Here is a 23,494-nt window from a genome sequence, read left to right as displayed (position 1 = left end):
TCTGCTGTTGGGGTATAAATTATTGGATGGTTCTGTGCTCATAGGCAAATTCAGGAAAATCAACAGGATTTTTATATGCAAAAAAAATCCCAAAGATAAGACCTTGCAATTTGGTTAACACACCAGCAAGGGGAGTGAGGGGCACGCCCCGATTAGTGTAGTACACAAACTGATCCAGCAGGGGGCACTCTCTAACCAGGCAATTAACCAGCATAGTTAAAACTGAAACAAAATCATTTCCTCTACAACTTTCGGACACATGCAGGAAAGTACTGGATGATTGCTGGACATGGGTTAGACACACAGCCAAGCTGAGCAGTTCCACACTTCCCGCTTTGAGATTGGGTGCTGCATTGTCCCAGTTGCCATCCTACAGATAAAGACATTAAACTGTTTCTCTCTCCCGGTGTCCTGGCCAACAAACCCTCCCAGATAAAATTGGGTCAGTTACTTCATGACCGTTTGTAGGAATTTGCTGTGTGCAAATTGGCTGCTGAGTTTGCCAACAAATACACAGTCACTACACTTCACACTACATTCTGTGAAGAGCTTTGAGGTGCTATATTAAATGTAAGGATTATTATTATTGTTGTGCAATTAGCTAAAATTGACTTTGTGAAAGTCTTTTTCTGTAAGTTAGTGCCCTTTTCGTTCCACCTGGTCTAATATCTCTGCGCTCAGGTGGGATGAGTGTGAAGGTGAGAGAGCAGGGTCTACCGTGTTGTGATCTGTCTCACCCTTCAGATGCCCACATCTCAGAGAGAGCAATGAGGTGACCTCTCTCCTTCCTCATTTTATAAACCCAGTACAGCAGATCTGTAATCTGTGTCAGCGCCACCTAAAAGAGGTATTCTTGCCATTTTTCTTCATTGCCCTCTCTGGCTACCCGCTCCAGTCACCTTCCAGTATCTCAGCCATGTGCCAAGCTTCACAATCAGTGAATTGGCAGTAGGGCCTTCAGCCTCTCTACCCCCACCCTTCAGAACTCCCACCACGCAATCCCTTTGCCTCTTCCGCGCCCCAACCCCACCTTGGCTTCTTCAAGACCCTCCTCTTCGATCGCGCCTTCTGTCACCCTCCTACCACCTTCTCTGCCCTTCCGATCCCAAGCTCGGGTCTAAATCGTTGTCTGTCAGAGCTTTGGGACGTTCTCCTGACGTGAAAGGCCCTATACAAATGTAATTTGTTGTTGTTGAGTTGGTGGACTAACACACTTATAATAAGCGTGGGTCACTGGATGGACAGTGATCAGCAAATCTGGCCTCCTTTCCTCAGGGAATGGGAATTGTGGTCTGTGTGGCCCAGTTCCTCACTGGGCCACGCCTGTATTCCCCTGTGGTACACCAAGCATTGCTAAATCTGTAACTACATGAATGATAGGAACTAAAATTTGCAACTGCTTACTTGGGGTAGTTGGTACAGTATTGAGTGTAGATCTCAAAATAGTGGCTCTGCAACAGAGAAGAGGAATAAGACAGTCATTGATGGGTCTCAGCCAAACCGAGTCACTGTGCAACCATCACCACACCCCCTAAGCAACCCAACCCAGTTACCACACCCCCAACCCAACCACCATCCCCCCCAGTCCCAACCCAACCACTGCATTCCCAACCACCAATTCCCCCGACCAAGTCAACAACCTCCCCAACCCAACCACTACACCCCCAACTCAGCCCAGTCACCACTCCCCCATGGGTACAGCACGTTGCTATGCCTTAAAGAAGTTAATGGCATGGCACCTGTAGCCTGGGTTGAAATAGGACCCACCTTGTCCACAAAGCATTTTGCAACGGCGACAGGGTCATGGTTGCAACTATCAAGGTCTTGGAGCAAGTCACTGTGGATCGAGAGCAAGAGAGAGAGAATAAACATCAGTCACCAACAAATGCTACATTCCGCCACCCTTTAATATCCTCCCCTCGTCTCCTCCTGACAGTTCTGAGCACCATTGACTGAGCCTTAGCAGCCCCCTGATAACTCACTGAAGTGGTCATTGTTCACGTGTCAGTTAGCAGGGGATTCGAGCATCGCAGCCAAACCTTAAGATCATTCCACATCCACACACATGCACATTTCACAAAGGGGCGCAGTTTAGCAACTGGGAAAAGGAAACCTTGTTGATTGTCCCCTCCCTAACCCAGGGACATTGCGGCCAACTGTAGCCCCAACTACAATCATTTCTGAGATCAGCCAACAGCCCAGACTTCACTGCTGGTCTGTGTTGCTGTGCAGTGAAGTGATTGAGAAGTGAAGTGCATGCTCAGGGCTAACAGATATCACAGACATCTATCTAACTTATTTGCAAGTATTTCCTTTTCAAATATATTGTAATCAGATCATTTACATGAATGTACAGTATCTGGCTCCAGACAATGCACTGGCTTCATATAAACTGTTCTATTACATTGTACAGAAAATAATATTTCTTCCTGGAACTGGCAGAGATCGAGAACTCTTTAAAAATCAAACACTTAATAAGAACTGTCATTAGCTTAATCAGCCTTTGTTTTGATCTGAATCCCCAGGTTTCTGGGGTGGAAAACACAGGGTTTCTTAACAAGGAAGGAAAGCCATGATCTAATTGTATGTCAGAGCAGGCTCGAGGGGCTGAATGGTCTACTCCTGTTCTTATGACAGGAAATCCCACCAACCTAGTGAACTGCACTCCGGAAGTAGGTGGCATCAGAAGGAGTCCTTATTCCCTGTTGGAAACTTGGGTACCTTATTGAGGAATTCCTGTAAAATTCTGACATTGTTCTTTAACTGTGTAACTTACCTGAAATATCTGTTCAGTTGGAACATCTACTTTTTTTTGTGGGGGTTTAGCTCACATGTTTGTCCACCCGCCTGTTCACTCCCACACCTGTGGGCTGAAATTCCAGTCAGTGCAATTATAATGGGTATTTTGTTTTGGTCAGCTGGGTGTCTGACACATGTGGCAACCCATCACCAATTATAATGGGCAAATCCGCATTAGCAGTTGCTATTGCCAAAGCCCTTACGCATATCACTGATGGGAATTTCAGTCCACAAGTGCTCACCTGAGAAGGAGCTGAATGGACTCAGACCAAGAGGGTGCTAGTCACAAATCCAACGTTCAGTCACCTAACCTCGCCGGTGTTGTTTCAGGGGCGGAGAAATGATCAAAATTAGGAGATGCTGCAGTAATTGAGTTATTCAAAAGAGAACTCCAGTAATTATAGGGCAAGCCTAGAAAGACTTCTAATTCATCAGGGTAGTCCCATTTTCTTAAATGTTGTTCCTTGGTATCTCTCACGCCACCATCCATCCGTCTGCAATGTCACCTTATTCCCACCTAATCCCACTTTGAGATTGTCAACACTCTCAGCCTATAGTCTTTCTGAGCAAACCATTCCACAAGTTTATTGGCTTCAACGTAGAGTAGTTCAGTTAGGACACTGTGGGACAATGAGATCTATGTTCTTCATGCTGTTGTAACCACACTACTGCACTGTTCTACCTGTGTTCCAAACACACACGCAGACACATGCGTGAATAGATGACTCATGCATGTTCTCACATGCTTGATCGCTCTGTTGGGAAGATCCTCATTGAACTTGGGGGGAGGAATAAGTGAATAGGAGACAGTAGGACTGAAAGAACTGGAGTCTGTCCACCTGTGGTGGATGGAATAGGGGGGCAGGGGGGGGCAAACAGCACTGAGAGACAGCCCACACACATGCACACGCAGGCTGACATGCAGGCATGCTGACACAGTCACGTTGGGAAGGGAAAAATTAAAAGGCAGAAAATAAATAAACAGAAACAACGTGCACTTGTCCATAACTCACCACCAGAGAAGACAAATATCCTATCCGGAGGCAAAAATTAATGTATATTATAGTGAGACTGAACAATGTACGAGAAAGTGCAGATTGATTATCCCAGAGCTTCAGTAGAAATACAAATACAGCAGAGAGAGCATGTTGTTTCAAGCACTTAATATGTACAGTAAGCCAGAGAATATCAGATATAGAGCTGAATATGAAACCAGCACCCCATGAATTAACAGGTAGAGTAAAATATGAAGCCAGCACCTCGGGGGTTAACAGACAGAGTATAGAGCCAGCACTCAAAAGGTTAACAGACAAGTGCCCAGATCCAGAATATCTGGGGTTAATGGAAAGAGCCATATCTGAACTAAATAGGGGAGAAAGGCGTTCTGCCTGGGTGTAGGAGCGGCCACAAATTGGAAAATTCTTAAATACGGCCTTGATTTTAATGCTTGCTTTTTTGTAAATTAATTTAAGAGCATTACAGAGCGGTGTGTAGTCTGTGTGACAGTGAGGCAGTTTTAGGGAGCAGTGTGTAGGGTTTGTAATAATAATAATCATCTTGGATTTAATAAAGCGCCTTATTATATCGTTGAGATGTCTCAAAGTGCTTCATAGGGTATACTGTAAAGTGGATCAAGTGCGTATTTTTGGGGTGAAATGCGGCAGCCAATGAATCTTTAACGTCCAACTGAACAGGTAGATGAGACCTCGGTTTAACGTCTCATCCGAAGGACTGAGATGATGTCAGAAGATCGCCTGAAGATGTAAGTTGGGGTTTAAAAAGACAATTTTGCGCCTGTTTTGAGAAGTTTAACTTATGTGGAGCAGATGAACTTTAGTGTTTAAGAGGTGTCAGTCAGGCTGATGTGATTTTGGCTAATGAATAAACCGCGTGCGATTTTTATTAACATAGGGAGTATTTTGATGTCTCTGCTGCACTTTCCCTAAGCGGTGATGTCCAGCTCCTCCACATTCTTCTCTACTGCATCCTCCCCTTTCTCTGCCTCTCCCTCTAGACTTCATCTATAAAAATTAATGATGTCCTGGGGATCTACAGTGTGGATTCCTACCAGTGGATTAACAAGGTGCCATAGCAACCCAGTAAGGTGCAATTCAGTAACCCAAATGTTTGGACCAGGAGTTTATCACCTCAGTAAAAGGGAGTCAGAATGTTTATCCACTGTGGGGGACTGCATTACCACACTAACAGCATGTTAAAGGAAATTGGATAAAGATTAATAGGTACAGGGGAAAACAGCAGGGAATTGGAATAGATAGCTTGAGTAGGAGAGCGATGGGCTGGTTAGCTGTCTTCTTTTGCAGTAAACTTTCCAGATTCTACAAAAAAGGAGAGAGAAAAGGAATTGTTTCGCGAAAGGAATGTCTTCCCACGGAATTCAGCTCCTCCTTAATATAAAACTGTACATTGCTCTTCAGTGTTGACTCCTTACTGACCACAGCCAATGGGGGATGAAAGACCATCTATTCAGGGAAGATTTCTTTAGTGGGGAAGATTTCTTTTGGGGGAAGATTGAAGAGGAGGTGGGGAAGATTGCGGAGGGGTGGGAAACATTGGAGGTGGAGCGAAGATTGGGGCAGGGGGTGGGAAGGGGTCAGAAGTTAGAAGGGGGAAGGAAAGAGAAAAAAGGAAGCAATGGAACGTGAGACTGAAAGATTGAAACAAATGATGAGTAAAATGACCGAGAGAGATCGTGTGTGGGAGGATGAAAGCGCATCCCTGTACCTATTAAACTCGTAGATATCCTCAATGTTGCCAAAGAGGGAGGAGACTTGATCAGGTCGTGTGGGCAGATCTGGAGTATCGATGATGCAACCCAAGTAATCCTAGACAATCAGAAAAGGTGGATTAGAGATGGCACGAACCTACCCCTCCGTCCTCACTCACACTGCAGACAGAAACACACATTGTCTTATACGTTAACAATACTTCAAACAAACAGCATTTATACAGTGCCTTTCACGGAGTTCTATAGCGTATTGGTTAGAGCACTCGCCTCACAAGCGAGAGGACCCGGGTTCAATTCCCAGGCAGAGTGAAACCTTAAACAAGTTTGTTTTCTCCACATGCATCTGTCTACCTCGCAGTAAGTAGAAACCCGGATGTCAGTCAACTGACGGATCGCTTTGCGAGGGAGATAATCCCTTAAAAAAATATATTTGGTCACTCAATCCACGATTGTTTGTGGAACTCTACTGTGTGCAACTGGCATTGAGACGTCTCAAAGCGCTTCACAGGATATATTGGAAAGTATTTTGTGCATTTTGTGGGTGAAACACGGTACTCAGCAGTGTCCCACAAACAGTCGTGCATTCTAATTTGTCCGTGTGGCTGACCTATTAGCTGGACAAACTTCCTTGCCTTCCTTTTACAGTCATCCACCTCACTCCATCCGTTGCTCATGAAGTCACTGTGTACGTAACACCACCAGAAACCAGGCTTCCTTCCAAACATTAGGCTGGGTTCCAGCAGGTAGTCATCAACTCTCTGGCAGCTAGGAAAGCAAGGCTGAAAGGCACAGACTGTGTTGTGTGTGGGAAGCAGACACAGCCTCAACCCTTACAGCACTGGGCCAAAACTTCCTTCTGCCAATAAGTTCTTATTCAACGGATGATCTGCTCCTGACACAAACATTTAATACTGAGAGCTGCCACCATCCAGTTCCTTGCCCTTGTGACTATTTGTTTATCTCACTTCCCGGTCAGCCTGGCTCAGTTGGCAGCACTCTCGCCTCTGAGTCAGACAGCAACTCCAAACTCCACTTCAGGACTTGAGTTTCTGGTCCAGAACTGTGCTGGGGGAGTGCTGGATTGCTGGTACCATCCTTCAGATGAGATATTAAGCAGAAGTTCTGTCTGTTTTAATGTGTGTTAAACATCCCAACACTGTCTGAACAGAGTTTTGCAGATATTAACTCAGCAGGGATGATCTTTGCTAAGGCGCTCACTGGGAAAATATAAAGCAAAAACCTTGGAGACCTGCCTGAAGCAGATGGAATCCAGCTTTACACAGCTGATTTTTCCTCCTTCTGCCACCCCCACCACCATGTAATGTTTGCCCACACCTATCCTGAAACCTTCAAGACCTTCCTCTTCGACCGGGTCTTCGGATATCCTCCCACTCCCATCCCCTCCCACTCCCATCCCTCTTGATTCCAACCCCCAGCTCAGGTTCAAAGACTTGACTATCCAGCACCTTATATTGCTAAAAAATACAAGTTGTTGTTGTTGTAAGCACTGACTGGTCCCAGAGCTGCCAGCTCCAGTTCCTTGCCCTTGTGACTCTTTGTTTATCTCATTTCCCGATCAGCCTGGCTCATTTGGCAGCATTCTCACCTTTGGGAGTCAAGACTACAGCTCCAAACCCCACTTCAGGACTCAAATTCCTAGTCCAACAACAACAACAACTTGCAATTATATAGCGCCCCCGAGCAATGGCAGAGCCTGATGCCGAGCCAGAGGCAGGTGACCATAAGCACAGTTGAAGAGGAAGATTTTCAGGCACGACCTGAAGATGGGGAAAGAGGGGGCAAGGCGGAGGGATCGAGGAAGAGTTTTCCAGAGTTTCGGGCATATTGGCTGAAAACGATGATGGAATGGAGGTCACAAGGGACAAGCAGGAGGCCGGAGCGGTCAGCAGGTCAAAGAAATAGGGAGGTGTCCTGGCATGAAGGGATTTGAGGATGAGTGTGAGGATCTTGAAATCGATCTGTTAGGTGATAGGAGCCTGTCACTGGTGTGATGGGTATACAGAGTTTATTCTAGACCAGTGCTGAGGAGTGCTGCAATGCTGGTATCATTCTTCAGATGAGGTATTAACTAGAATTTATGTCTGGTTAGGTGGGCGTTAAAGATCCCAATTTTTCCCGGTCTACTGGCCAATCCTTCAGACTATTCAGTCATTCACTTCATGGCACTTTGTGGTAGATTCGTTGGTGCCAATCATTGTCACTTTGGGTTACAAATACCCAGTCACTACCCTTAAAACTAGTTCTGAAGCGCTCTGAGACATTTGATATGATAAGGTGCTGTAATAATGTGGGGTCCTTTCCTGCTTTCTTTTCATCTGACTGAGGAGCTGATGAGGTTTGGATTACCGTGGACTTAACTGGCTTTGGCAGGATTATCGTCTCGGCACCAGCCACCCCAGCCAACCCCATTATGAGGCAAGCACACAACTCTCGGCTGTAGCGCTCAGTGGTTCCACCAACAACAACAAGATTCCATTTATAGAGCGCCTTTCACGTCGGGAGGACGTCCCAAGGGCACCAGAACTTAACCCCAAAACTTCCAGTTGATGCCCAACCAAATGAACTACTAGGGGTGTTAAAGTAAATGAGTAGTTTGTTGTTGTTGCTATAGGAAATGGGGGGTGGGGGGTGGCGGCGAGGAGAGGGGGGGCGTGGATATTGCAGGAAGAGGTGCAGGAAGGGGAATGTAATAGGAAGTGGTGTGGTGAAGGGCAATATAATACTAATAATAATCCTTGCATTTAATATAGTGCTTTATCACATCTTCAAGACATCTCAGAGCACTTCACAGAATATACTGTAATCTGAATTGATTGTATATTTTGTGGGCGAAGTGAAATATTACAGGAAGTGTAGTGGAGGAAGGGGACTGTTACAGGAAGTGGTGCGAGGTGAGGGATGGGACTGCATGGCACTGAAGGATCTATTAATAATCCTTGCATTTCATATAGTGGGTTGTCACATCATTGAGACGTGTCAATGTGCTTCACAGAGAGATATACTATATAGTGAATTCACCTTATATTTTGCGGACGAAATGCAGCAGCCAATTGCACACAGCAGTGTCCCACAAACAATCGTGGATTGAGTGACCAATTATTATTATAATTTTGTTTTATTTAATTTTTTAAAAGGGATTATTACACCCAGGAAACCTACCCGGCAATCGGCTAACATCAGGGTTACCTATTACTGCTAGGTAAACAGAGGTGTGTGTGGAGTAACGAAACTTGCCAAAGGTTTCGCCTGCCTGGGAATTGAACCCACTTGCGAGGCGAGCTCACTACCCATTATGGTACAGGACTTTCTGTGCAGTCAGGCATAATCCATTCATATTCCTGAGGCAGGGAGGCCAGCCTGTGTAAGGTTTAGTCAGCGTAAAGATTCTATCTAAGGACATGATTACTCCAGGTTTTTGCCCATTTAGTCACCCCCTCCCCCATCTTGGCTCTGCGTGACTACACGCCTCATCATTAAACACACATAAACACTGCCTACCTGACAGGGTAATGGATACATTCCAGGCCTGGTCCGACTTTGTAATCTCAGAGCCGAGACAGATGACTGGGCAAAGGTCACCCAGTAGCTCAGCACCAAGTTGAGAAACAAAGAGGATTGGAATGGTGCCTGAGTCCAGGGGCCACTGAGTGACAGATTGATCCTGACCAACAGGCAATTTTTTTATAGTCAACCATGTGTCTGACACCTGCGGAAACCCATCATCATCAAACCAAACTGAGAATTCCATGCATCCCACCTTCACACGGTGTAGGTGGGATGCATGGATGCAGATTGTTGGAATGCGCACTCTCTCCCTGGAGGGATTGATTCTGTTTATAATAATAATAATAATCCTTGCATTTGATATAGCGCTTTTCATGTCGGGAGGATGTCCCAAAGCGCTTCACAGAATATACTGTAAAGTGAATTGACTGTATATTTGTGGGCAAACGCGGCAGCCAATTGCGCACAGCAATGTCTCACAAACAGTCGTGGATTGAAAATGACCAATTTATTATTGTTTTGTCTTTTTGGAGGGATTATTATTAGGCTCTGTGTGGAGTAAGGAAACTTGCCCAAGGTTTCGCCCTCTGCCTGGAATTGAACTCAGGTCTCTCACTTGCAAAGCGAGTGCTCTAACCACTGAGCTACAGGACTCCACAATTGCACGCAGCAGTGTCGTGGACTGACTAACCAAATTTCTTTGGAGTGGGAGGGATTATTATCCCTGGCAATCAACTAACAATCGGGTTCCTACTTACTGCTAGATAAACAGAGGCGTGTGGAGTAAGGAAACTTGCTTAAGGTTTCGAACCTGGGTCCTCTCACTGGCAAGGTGAGTGCTCTAACCACTACGTTATAGGACCCTTTGCAGGTTGGCAAGCGCCAAGGCACAGTTTGCATTGGGGCAACTGCTGGAGTCTATAGGCAACTGCTCCAAACTAGTTTACAAGCCTAGCAGGGGTGTGAGTTGTGTCCGGATTCCTGGTTCCTGCTCTATGTATCAGCCAAGCTCATGCTCAGTCTCTCAGGCTGCAACTGCCAGCCTTGGCTATAGCTGGGAGTTTGGCTGAACGCCCAACCCACAAGCACCACACCCTGCCTCCAAAGGGAGGGTCTCAGATTCGACCCACACTCACTACCCGCAATTACCCTCACTCACTGAGGAGAGTTAAGGGCTTGTGTTACATCCTATTTTCAGGATTCTTGAGTCAGCCTCACAGTGAACTTGCTGCTCAGTGGCTTCCTATAGTTCCCGAAAACGTTCCAACAACAACTTGGATTTACACAGGGCCTTTCAATCAGCGTCAGAACGAGCAAGAATGTCCATAAACAAACCCCTTCAAGATTAATAATAATATTAATACAGATTCACATACAAACTCAATTCCAAGGAGCAAGACATGGCACAGTGTCAACTGGGGACAGGGCAGTGATCAGACTATCACCCCAGAAATGTTCAGATACAAGGCTTATTATGTGTGGATGTGGGAAACATGTCTATGTGTGTGTGTTTGTGCGCGTGCACACGAGATGCTCATGTGTATGTAATGGTGCATTTGCAGGTGTGTGCAGTTGTGTGTGTATGCGTGCTTGTGTCCCTGTGTGTAACTGTGCATGTGGGTGAATGTGTGCGCACAAGTGTTTTTAGCCTTTCCTTACAGATTGTACAGATGTGTGTGTGTGGGGGCCTGATAGTATGTGTGTGATTATAGTGTAGGTGTGACCATGTCTGTGCCATTCAACCTTTCGAGCTTGTTCCTCCATTCTAGGAGACCACGGCTGATCTGTACCTCAACTCCAATTACCCGCCTTTGCTCCACATCCCTCAATACCCTGACCTAACAAAAATCTATCTACCTCAGTCTTGAAAATATTATTTGATCCAATATCTATCCACAGCCTTCTGGGGGAGAGAGTTCCAGTTTTCTACTCCCTTTTGTGTGAATTCTCCATCAGTCTCCCACGACAGACACTGTTTGAATGAGCAGCTCCAGTGAGGGCGATGTTTGCAGAGTTGGTGTGCGTGGGGGCGAGGGGGAAGCTCTTCTGGCCTCACGACTGATTTGTGGCTCTGATTGAAAGCCTCGGAGTTTTAACCAGCTCGATTAATGTTTAACCCCTGAAGTCTGGCTTAGTCTGACAGCTCAGTGTCCTCTTGGCCTGGGCCAGAGCTCAGTGACAGCCGCTGGTGACTGAGAGCCCTGGAGGTACCAATGTATCCGTCCACAGCTCTATCAATCGCATTGTATTCACATCCCACTGCTGCCCAAGACCAGCTCGGTGGAATGAGGATTCCAGCCTGCGGTTACTATAGTGAAATTTCCTGCTCCTTCCCTTTCAAACCAGTTAGTCACACATCCCCGAGTCAGGGACGTGAGGTGGAAAATAATCCATTTGATGGTGTGGAGTCCCGTAGCGTAGCATAGTGGTTAGCACTCTCACCTCACAAGCAAGAGGACCCGGGTTCAATTCCCAGGTAGGGCAAACCTTAGGCAAGTTTCCTTACTCCACACACCCGTTTCCTAGCAGTAACTAGAACCCATTTATTCGGCGATAGGCTGATCACTTTCCAGGGGAAATAATCCCTCAAAAAAAACAATGACAGTTTGTGGGACACTGCTGTGCGCAATTGGCTGCTGCGTTTCGTCCACAAAATATACAGTCGATTACGATTTATACTGTGAAGCGCTTTGAGACGTCTCAGCAACGTGATAAGGCAGGTGGTCGTAGCCAGACACGTCGTGCGCTGTGTGCTTTCTGTTATTACTTAAGATCACAGGAATGTACAGGAGCAGAAATAATACAGCTGTCACTTAGCAAAGTAAAACATTCAGACACCAGCTCTTGTTCACCTCAAACAATTTCTTTGTCAAATAATAGTTTATCAAAACCCTCGAGCATTTTGAACACATCAATAAGATTGCCTGAAACTTCATTTTCTTTAATAGGAGCACCGCTAACCTGCGGAGCCTCTGATATAACAGGGGTGTCCACTGTTATAACTGGAGCCATAAAGTGTGAACGTTAAATTTTATGCACTCGGAGCAATAAATGCTGTACGCTGCAGGCAATACAAGGTGTGTACTCGGGACAATAGATGGTGTGTGCGCAGTAAGTGGAAGTACCATGCACAATATATCAGAAACTCTTTTCCAAACTCCAATTGTCCTTTTCATCTGCTCTTTCAGTAAAGAGCCATTCTTGTCTGGAGACATTCACCAGGTGTCTCGCGTTGCACAGAACAAAGCAGATTCTTTCATATTTAATGGGCTGTCATAGAGCCCCAGTAATTACATGTTCTGCGTTCATTTCAACAGACAGTAAAACATGTATCAGAGAAGTTAGATACAGAGTAAAGCTCCTTCTACACTATCCATCCAGCACTCCCAGCTTAGCGACAGCATGGGTTAAAAGCAAAGTAAAAGCTCTGTCTACATTGACACATCCAGATTGAGTAACAATGTTAATCAATGGCCATTCCACTGAGAGGCATCGGGATCTAACCTCTGTGACCCACATTAGCACCTGATAAACTCCACAGTGTTTAACATTCCCCACCCGAGTCTATAACTGATGTTATGCAGATTTCTGGACGGGGAGCCAGAGAGAAACCTCTGGAAGCTCAGGTGCGGGATGAGTAGAGCAGGAGAGAAGCCTCGCAGTTTAAAGACCTACCTCAACAATGCTTCTCAAGTCCCTCACGTACATCCGCTCCGTCTCAATGATCTCCATGACCACCCTGTCCACATAGGACAACTTGGGGTTGGGCACCATGGCCCTGGTTGCTATGGGTGACGTCGGAAGTTGCTGGAAGTTTCCGTCCGTGCCGGGCCTGCTAACCGAATTATTGTTGTTGTTGCACATGCGGTTGAGCTTGAAGGGCCCGTGTTCTTTGCCCGTGTTGGAGCACTGCCTGATGTCCACTTCCTCCATCTTGTGCGGACAATCTATGTGATACGCGCTGGCGGACAGGGCTCCGTTGCTCCCGTACAGGCTCCGCGCGTCCTGTGAAGAACCGGAGGAACTGACGCTCACTGGACGGTCGCTGTCCGAGCGGTCGGTGCTGACTGACACTGAGCTGACGGACGCCGTGACTGTAGGCGACCTGTCATTGCTGCTGCCGCTGCTCAGGGACCAGGTTGTGGAAATCCTGAAAGATTCTGGGAAGAGAGAGGGGGGTAAAAAAAAATGTTTACAGCTTTATAGACTTTTCTTTGCGTGGTTCGGTGAAGGACACCAATCCCTTCCCTGGCAGGGGAAACCCAGATCATAGCTCCCTCTCTCCAACCCCTTCCCATGTGCTGGGACGACAGTCCTTTGGATCAGATGTTAAACCGATGTCTTGTCTGCCTTTCACATCGGGGCATCAGTACAGTACACGCATGGATCAGTGAGGGGACATGTGTACCTAAAAATACACACTTACTAAACTCTAGACCAGTGGTGGCCAATCTATTGGTCGTGTGACCATCAAGAAGCAGTCCACCCCCTGGCCCCAAACATTCGCACGAGTCTAGATAAGTCCGTGTTCAATCGGTAGTGCGTCACCAGTTTTTTTTCTTCGATTGAATATTTCACAATCTACTTTGTTCGCCGGCCGTAAAGGTTGGCCACCGCTGACTGCTCCGGAGTAAATCCTGTGAAACACTTTTTCCGCGGGGTAATAAGGCTCTAAGTTAAATGCAAGAATTATACTTATGACACGCAGCCATCGTTGGCAAGAGAAATGCAATGTGAAGGGCTCTTTCAAAATGAACGTTGGACTATCTTATTCAGTACTGAAAGCGAATGCCATGGAATCCCGCAGCATAGTGGCTAGCGCACTCGCTTCGCGAGCGAAAGGGCCCAGGTTTGATTCCCGGGCAGGGCGAAACCTTAGGCAAGTTTCCTTTTTCCACACGCGTCTGTTTACATAGCAGTAAGTAGGAACCCTGGTTTTAATGTCGATTGCTTGTTGCGTGCAATTGTGCTGCCGTGTTTCGCCCTCAAAAATACACAGGTCAAAATCACTTTACAGTAGATCCTGTGAAGTGCTTTGAGACGTTTCAACGACATGATCAAATGCTACATCAAATGCAAGGATTATTATAATTATGTTCAGAATTGCTTGGACCTGGAGCTTGACCTGGAGGGAGCAGTGCTGCGGTTGGTTCAGGGATCGCAGTCATCCTGCTTGAAAACGGGCCCTTAAGTAAGGTGATTTTGTGATCCTCTTAATCCATTTCCTGTTGCTCTAGTTAGCAGGATTATCCCAGTCGTTGTTGAGCAGAGAGGGGGGAACAGGTGGCCTTTCCTCACATAGCATAGCCATGATGCTCAATGCTCAACAACAAACTACATTTGTATAGCCCCCTTTCACATCGGGACGACGTCCCAAGGCGCTGGACAGTCAAGGATTTGCAACCAAGCTGGCTGTTGGGATCAGGAGGTGGGGAGGGCAGTGAGGGTATGGGCTAGGTGTTCATTGAGGAGCGTCTTGAGACAGACCTTGAAGGAGGTAATGGAGGGCAAAGGGACTGCGGGATGGAGTTCCAAAGGCAGAGAGGCTGAAGGTTGCAGAAATAATAATAATAATACTCCTTGCGTTTGATATAGCGCTTTTCATGTCTTCTAAACGTCTCAAAGCGCTTCACAGAATATACTGTAAAGTGAATTGACTGCATTTTTTGTGGGTGAAACACGGCAGTGTCCCACAAACAGTCGTGAATTGAAAATGACCAAATTATTATTGCTTTTTTTCTTGAGGGATATTATCTGATTACTAGCTGCTGAATGTTCTCAAATGGTTAAACGCTAAATACACTCACACTTGGTGTGCATGTGTGTGCTGTGATGCACCTCTCGTATTCTCAACCAGGGAAAGTGCGTAAACAGCGGGAGAGGAAAGAAGAAAAATACCCTTCGCGAAGCCCATGAATACAGTCACAATTACACAAGTTACATTCACACAGGAGGACGTCTCAAAGCGTCTAACACTGCCAGCTGGGTGCCCGAGCTGGGATTGGAACCAGAAAGTGGTGGGGAGGGGAGAGAGATGACCCAAAGCGAGGGCGAAGAGGTAGATCTTGAGACAGACATTGAACGAGGGAGGAAGTAAGCGAGTCGGAGGGGCTTCTGGATGGAGTTTCAGAGCGCGGGGGAAACTGACTCGATAGCAAAGTGTCCTAGAGCAAAGTTCAGTTAGGGAAGACGCACGGGCCATGGATTGGCCGCCACTACACCACAGGCAGTGAGAGAAGATGGGAGGAAATGGTGAGGCTACAAGGGTCATCCCAGGGAAAACCAGCCTGGCAACTCACTAGCTGCTGAAGATTCTCAAATGGTTAAATGCTAAACACACTCACACTTGATGTGCAAGTATGTACTGTGATGCACCTTTTGTATTCTCAACCAGGGAAATTAACACAGAATCCATGATGTCCTCATAGAACTTGGGAGGCGAGGCAAGCCTAGCTCTGATTAGGGAGTGTCAAGATTACACAACAAGCAGGTTTGAAAGTTTCGACTTTTTAATGGAGATGATGCGTATGTTACAGTGTGAGGTGCACATTCAAGGGCTGTTGTTGCCAAATAAGCACACATCCTGGCAAGCAGAGACAAGGTGGCAGAGATAATATCTGCCGCTCAGTGCTGGGAGTTCTGAAGATAGGAAAGCATCACTGACCTCTCTGACAAGGCACAGGCCAACACCCATTCAAACAACAACAACAAAATTACATTTATAGCGTCTTTCTCGTCGGGAGGACATCCCAACCAGCAGTAACTACTAGACAATACATTACAAATTTACATTTATATACAGCACCCGAGGACATCCCAAGGTGCTTAACAGTTCTGGCTTGGCACCCGAACTGGGGGTGAGAGCCTAGGGGAATGGAGAGGCAAAAGAACACTGAAGGCTCGGTCAAAGAGAATAATAATAATCCTTGCGTTGGATATAGCGCCTTATCACGTCACTGAGATGTCTCAAAACACTTCACAGAATGTATCACTGTGTATTTTGTGGGCGAACACGGCAGGCAGTTTGTACACAGCAATGTCCCTACAAAAAGCTATGGGGTGAATTATATATAGAGTATATGAAACAAACAAAAACTGAGAGACAATGCAGCACTTTCCCAGTACTTTACTTGGCATTTTGCAAGAAAATAAATATCTTGCTTATGAGGTTCCTTCAGTAATGCAGCGTTAAGCTCCCACGGCACAGTGCGCGCACCACAGCACCAAGCGCTGCGCAATTGCCTCCATACCTTTCAGCTTAGCTCAGTAGGTCTCGCCTCCAGGTCACAAGGGTTGGGATTCAAGTCTGTCAATCAGGGCCGGAGCTCATTCTCAGGCTGACATTCCAGGGCATTACGGGGTATGGGGGGGTGTGGGGGGGAGACGGGGACTGCACTGTCAGAGATGCCGCCCTTCAAATGAGACATTAAGCCATCAGTTCTCCACCTTGGTCAAAAAGCCCGGCAATGCTGTCTGGAACACGTGAAGGATTGTAGCACTCTCTCCTCTGAGTCAAAAGGTTTCAGGTTCGAACCCCACGTAGCCTAAACTGACACTTTGGTGAATCGCTGGGGTTCAGGGGGGTGGGGGTTGGTGGTTTCATTGTCGATTATTGTGCCATTATTATAAGTGCCATTATTCGGACGAGACGTTAAACCGGGATCCTGCCTGCCTGCTCAGGTTAAATAGTCCTGTGGAGCTATTCGAAAAGAGAAGGGAGTTTCTCTCTTGCGGTGTCCTGGTCAACAAATAAAATTGGTCACTCACTCCATGGCTGTTTGTGGGATGTTGCTGTGCGCAAACTGGCTGCCGGATTTCGCCTACAAAATACACAGTCAATCCACTTTGCAGTAAATCATCTGAAGCGCTTTGAGACGTCTCGACGACGTGATAAGACGCTGTATCAAATATACATCAGGATTAATATTATTATTATTATTGTCGCCTTTGACAATTTACCAAAAGGCAGCCATGCCCATCAGCTGCCAATGACCCAAAGAGGATAAGAAACTGTGTGTTTGGATAGTCAACACGTACAGAAAGCCGTTGGGAGCATCAACACTAAAACACAGGTGGCTGCCGCCCAGCAAGCCTCAGCCTGCTCTGTCACATCCCCACCTCCACATGCCATGTGATCACAGGCTCAGGAAGTGTAAACAGTGACCCTCCACCCCAGGGAGGAAAGCGGAAGGGAAATAATAATTATTACAGTAAACAGTGCTGTTTGATTTTTCGCCCTTTCACTTCGCTGACATGTCTCAAAGCGCTTCACAGGATATACTGTAAAGTGATTTTGAGTGTGTGCTTTTCGGGTGAAATGCGGCCAGCAGTTTGCACCACAACAATGTCCCACGAACAGTGAGCGACCAATTTTATTTGTTGGCCAGGACACTGAGAGAGAGAAACTCCATTCTCTTTTTGAATAGTGCCATGGGATCTTTAGCGTCCACCTGAATCGATTTAACGTCTTATCCGAAGGATAGCACATCCGACAATGCAACACTCCCCCAGCACTGCACTGGCGTGTCATCTTAAGATGATGTGATTCCAAATCCCGACGTGGGGCTTGAACCCCCAACGTACAGACTCGGGAGGTGAGAGTGCTACCACTCAGCTAGGCTGACACACTAGCATGCTTGCAAGCCAGAACCACGCAGTGTAGACTGACACTCCAGTGCCCCGGATTATTTTGGTTGAGTCATTAAATCGAGGTCCCAACTTCCTGTTTCGGTGGACGAAAAAGATTGCAGGACTCTGCATGAAAAGAGAAGGGAGTTTCTCCCAGTGTCCGAGCCGACAATTTCCCAGTTTGGGTCATTCACTTCACAGCTGTTTGTGGGACATCGCCATGCGCAAACTGGCTGCTGCATTCACCTGCAAATATGCACCATCACTACGCTTTGCAGCAAATGCTTTGAGACGTGCCCCCTGCCTTGCAAGGCGCTATGTTAAATGATTATTATTTATTTTATTTCAAACAGTCCAACCTTTCTTAGGGCTCGTTGTTTTAGTCAGCTGGAGTCACACACTCGGAAACTCATCACCGTGACTCAGGTGGCTCCAAACAACCAAATAGTCTTGGATCTCACTAGATTTCCAGGGAAGAGCTTTGAAATGTGATAATAATAATAATCCTTGCAATTGATATAGCGATATGAGTGAATGCCCATTCTGGGGCACCTCTGCAATCCACACTGCTCCCTCCCTCTGCTTTGAAGCACTTTGCGGCATCTCAATGGCGTTACAGGTGCTAAAATAATAATACTTGCATTTGACACAGCGCCCTCTCATGTCGTTGAGACGACTCAAAGCGCTTCACAGAATATACTGTCAAGTGAATTGACTGTATATTTTGTGGACAAAACGCGGCAGCCAATTGCACACATTGCAACGCCCCACAAACAGTCGTGGAGTGAGTGAGCAAATTATTATTGTTTTATTTAATTTTTTGGAAGGGATTATTACTCCAAGAAAGCGATCCGCCAATCAACTAACAACCGGGTTCCTATTTACTGCTAGTTAAACCAAGGCGTGTGGAATAAGGAAACTTGCCTAAGGTTTCGCCCCGCCTGGGTCCTCTCGCTTGCGAGGCGAGTGTTCTAACCACTATACTACAGGTCTTCACTTACAGGATCAGGCAGTATGAGAACGCAGCTTCTTTCTTTCTTTACCTAATTGTTGGGTTGAGCGAGACATGGTTGTACTGGAGAACATAATTACCAGAAGAATATAGGGAAGGTGGGAAGAAATCTTTTGCACATAGGGAGGGGCTGTTGCGTGGTTGAATGCTTTGCCACAAATGGTTGTTGAACCTGAGCCCATAACAGCAGTTAAAAAGAAATGGGACAAATACCTGAGGAAAACATATATCATAGTGTCTGTGGAAGTGGCAATAGAAGGGAACTACAGTTGGTAGCTTATTAAACTTTACAACAAAACAGGTTGTTCGGCCCATTGAGTCCGCCCTGGTGTTTTTCCTCACATGAGCACCATCAAGTCTGATCCCACTCCTCCGCTTGCTCCCTCATATTTCTGCTATTGAACTGTTTCTTCAATCCTGTATAAAATCCTGACTGCTTCAACAAAGGCTCGTGACAGAGAGCTCTGCATTCCAACCTCCCTCTGTGTAAAGAAACATTTACTAATCAAGCCTTACATTCTGCCCCCTGGCCCCTGCAAGTCCAGCCAACAAACCTGTACCTTTGCCTTTCCCTCTCCTCCACACCAACACAGTGTAGCAGAGTCTAAAAGAGCAGGAATATCATTTTGTAATAGTAATATTAATCCTTGCATTTGATATAGCACCTGATCATGTTGTCAAGACGTCGCGACGCACATCAAAGGATATGCTATAAACTAAATTAACTGTATATTTTGTGGACGACACATGGCAGACAATTGCACACATCAGTGTCCCATGAACAGTGACCAAATATATATATTTTTAATAATCCTTGCATTTGATATAGCGCTTTTCACGTCGGGAGGACGTCCCAAAGCGCTTCACAGAATATACTGTAAAGTGAATTGACTGTATATTTGTGGGCGAACGCGGCAGCCAATTGCGCACAGCAATGTCCCACAAACAGTCGTAGATTGAAAATGACCAATTTATTATTGTTTTTTTTTGTTTTGGAGTTTTTGTTTATTATCCCCAGAATACGATCCGCCAATCGACTAACAATTGGGTCCCTACTTACTGCTCGGTAAACAGAGACGTATTGAATAAGGAAACTTGCCTAAAGTTTCACCCCACCCAGGAATTGAACCCGGGTCCTCTTACTTATGACAGCTCTACTACAGGACTCCCTAAATTAGCTGATCTCAGCCTGGGCAGCAATTGAAACGACCCCTGAGCTACAGAGGGAGAAAAGTCCATAGGTCAAGAACAATCTTTAGGCCAATGGATCAATGAGTTACCCTGACACCACAGACTGTTCACAGACTACTCCCACCCCTTCCCCCCCTCCCACACACACTATCAGAAGTACTTTCCGCCAAGACAGCAAGCATATCTCTGCGGAAAGTACAGGATAGTGTGGTTTCCTCAGTGCATTCTCCTGTGTGTCACTCGATTGGGCACTTGGCACTGAGTCTAATGGGTTCTTTACCTGATCAATGTTATTGGGTGATAATCATCAAGGTCAAGGTGGTACATTGTTCTGTTAACTCCCATCCTTCCGTTGATTTGTTAAACCGAGGTCCTGTCTGCCTGTTCAGGTGGATGTTATAAAATCCCATGGTATTATTTGAAAACAGGAGGGAGTTTCTCTCTCCCGGTATTCTGGCCAACAATCCCCCAGATAAAATTAGTCCCTCACTGTGTGGCTGTTTGTGGGACCTTGCTGTGCAAAATTATGCTGCTGCATTTGCCTATACAAACACACAGTGACTTCATTTCATAGTAAAAACCCGTGAAGTGCTTTGAGAAATCCTTCCGACGTGATAAGGCGCGATACCAAATTAAAGGATTATAATAGCTGTGCACTCCCTTCGCCCTCAAACTAGACAGGACCCTGATAATTTACTTTGCCAACCCCAAGCGTTGCCTGAAGCTTCTCCGAGAGGGAGAGGATTGAAGCTGCTTTAGGAATGGTAAAGACTAGGATTCCAAGGCAATCAAAATAGAATGCAAAACCCCTCACAAACAAACAAGATTCAGCCGTGCACACACTGAGCTCCTCTGTGTGCAAACAAGCGGACCTTTATACTGCATGGACAGACACTCATTCAAATCACTTCCTTCTACACCACAACAGGTTTCAATACACAATGTGCACCAGCCCTGTCCCTCCAACAGGGAGTTTCGCTCGAGACCTCTTCGTTCATATTAAGCAATGATCAGGGACACAAAGCCACACTGTAAGTAAGGTGGAATGAAAGCAGGTGTCCAATTGTCCTGAATATTTCTTAGGTGAATCAGCCTGGCTCAGTGGTAGCAATCTTGCCATTGAATCAGAAGGTTGGAATCACATAGTCCACGCTGACACTCCAATACAGTGCTGGGTGGGGTGTCCGAGATGCCGTCCTTCGGATGAGACATCAAACCAAGGTCCCGTCTGCCTGATCAGGTATACATTAAAGATCCCATGGCCCTATTTGAAAAGAAAAGGGAGTTTCTCTCTCCCGGTGTCCTGACCAACAATATCCCCCCAAAAAATTGGTCGCTTACTCTACGTCTGTTTGTGGGACAAAATACCGTATTTCCCCCACAAAATACAGTCAATCCACTTCACAGTATATCTTGTGAAGCGCTTTGAGACGCTCAACGATGTGATAAAGCCCTATATCAAAGGCAAGGATTATTATTATTATTCAAGGGTATCTCACTGTATACAGAGAGTTCACACATTTTAGATAGTTCAAATAACATTCTTAAAAAATGGATAAATTTGGATAAAAGTCTGATGCAGAATGGGATTGAGAGAGTCATTTGAGCAAAGGGAGTGTTGTTCACACTCCGCGCCCCCACCCCCTGGAAGATAATTTGCAAACACTGATCAATATTAATATCTAGTAGACATGAACAGCTCATAGTTTACATAATAGAAACAGGCCATTCAGCCAATCAGGCTTTGTGCTGGTGCTTTATTCCACGTGACTCACCAAATCTAATCTCACTCTCCGATACTCAGGGAGTCAATCCCTGTCGCTCTGTGCAATACAAGCAGAAACATGTATGGCTGACTGATCAGGAGCATCGCCATGGCTGGGTTACTCATTAACAGGCTGATCGCTACCAGATGCAAGCACAAGAAGGCAGCAAGCACCTGATTTTACTCCTATCCACATCTCACAAAATATACGGTCGATTCACTTTACAGTACATTCCGTGAAGCGCTTTGAGACATCATGACAAGGCGCTACATCAAATCCAAGGATTATTATGATTATTACAGCAGAGATGGCTTCTCATCACAGCTAACTTCCACTGATGCCAAGCGCGGAGACATCACATTATAAACCGACAGTAGGAGGGAGTTTACAGGGGGTCGGAAGTTTGCAGGTGCTTTGGCACTAGCACTCTAAGAGTTAAAGGTCTCTCCACAATCGAATCAGGATGGTGGCCTTTCACCTCTGGGAGCAGAGTGAGAAGGTTTGATCTCGGCTCCAGTTTAGCCGGTTGGCACATTGGGGAAAATGCCAGCAACAAAACTCACAACTACTAAATCTCCCCCTCCCCCCAAAAAATCAACCTTACCTAACAACTTTGTGATTTTTTCAGTCTGGGTCCGTCACGCCTGATTCCCAGCCGCTCCGATAAACAATCTCTTCCCCTCCCCACCCGCACCTTAAACAAAAAGCACCTTAAAAANTCTAGATTGAAATCACTCGTGTCCTCAAAGCTGAACAAATAATCTTCGTTACCTTCATGATCAACCTCGGACGGGTTGTGTCAGCTTGCTCACACAAACACACACACAACACACCCCCACCTTTTAATAGGTGAGAAAGGCCAACGCAGGTAAAGGTGTGGCAGTGACGTCAGCCCTCAAATCAGGCGTCTCACATGAGCGCCCTGCATCCTACTGTGTAGAAAGAGCCTGAGAGGAAATGGCCCTGCACCTTTGTCCCACCCATCTCACGGGAGAGATCCTCCTTACTAATTCCTACGACTGCACAGGCCTGCCCACTCTGTCACTGCTCGGTTACACCCGTTACCTTATTCCCTAGAATACAAGAGGACCTCAAATTGGCACCAGGTGAAACCACAGGGTTTGCTTTTAATGACAGGTCTGGGGATGATAATAGTTTTCCACCAACAGGGTACTGCACGTTTGGCAGTTGAATCCCAATGGCGGGGACTTGTGAACGTGAGGGGCTTCTGTACGGTCATTCTCCAAAGAGTCCTACTCCGCCCCCCCCCCCGACATCTGACTGTTCAGCGCTTTGGGACGTCCTCCCGACGTGAAAGCGCTCTATAACTGTAATTTTGTTGTTGTTGTTGTCCTGCTGAGGCTAGGGAAGGGATTAATAATAATAATTTGATACAGCGCCTTATCACGTTGCAGAGACGTCTCAAAGCGCTTCACAGAATAGACTATAAAGTGAAGCACTCCAAGATGCCGTCCGCTGTGAAGGGGGTTATATAAAAGCAAGGTATTGTTGTTATTGGTAAATTGACTGTACATATTGTAGGTGAAACGCGGCAGCCAATTGCGCACAGCAGTGTCCCACAAACAGTCGTGGATTGATTCTACATTGATCTCAGCCCTGCCTCAGTCAGTAGCACTCTCACCTCTGAGTCACAAGGTTGTCAGATCAAACCACATCAGGATCTCACAGTCCAGGCTGATGCTCAAATGCAGTGCTGAGGGAGCACTGCATGACTGGAGGTGACTTTCGTGCTGTTAAACCTAACACATGCTCTCTTTTAGAGTAGTGCTACGAGATCTTTTCCATTAAAGACCCTGTGACACTACT

General features: G+C 46.2%; 1 protein-coding gene across 4 annotated transcripts in view; it reads right to left on the bottom strand.

Annotated features, from left to right (window-relative positions):
- The window catches only part of LOC103178452 (pleckstrin homology domain-containing family G member 3), a 74,793-nt gene that overhangs the window by 23,545 nt on the left and 27,754 nt on the right, over positions 1–23,494 (bottom strand). For all 4 annotated transcript variants that reach the window (XM_007893202.2, XM_042337916.1, XM_007893201.2 and 1 more), the window contains exons 3-6: positions 12,746–13,230; positions 5,542–5,642; positions 1,768–1,837; positions 1,405–1,451 (exon numbers count right to left, since the gene is read on the bottom strand). In XM_007893202.2, the coding sequence (XP_007891393.2) occupies positions 1,405–1,451; positions 1,768–1,837; positions 5,542–5,642; positions 12,746–13,230 (703 nt within the window). The remainder of the gene's footprint in view (positions 1–1,404; positions 1,452–1,767; positions 1,838–5,541; positions 5,643–12,745; positions 13,231–23,494) is intronic.

The sequence above is a fragment of the Callorhinchus milii genome, unplaced genomic scaffold, assembly GCF_018977255.1.
Source record: "Callorhinchus milii isolate IMCB2004 unplaced genomic scaffold, IMCB_Cmil_1.0 Scaffold9, whole genome shotgun sequence".
Lineage (NCBI taxonomy): Eukaryota > Metazoa > Chordata > Chondrichthyes > Chimaeriformes > Callorhinchidae > Callorhinchus > Callorhinchus milii.
The sequence above is the reverse complement of the archived record's forward strand: the minus strand, read 5'-3'. Positions and strand labels throughout refer to the sequence as shown.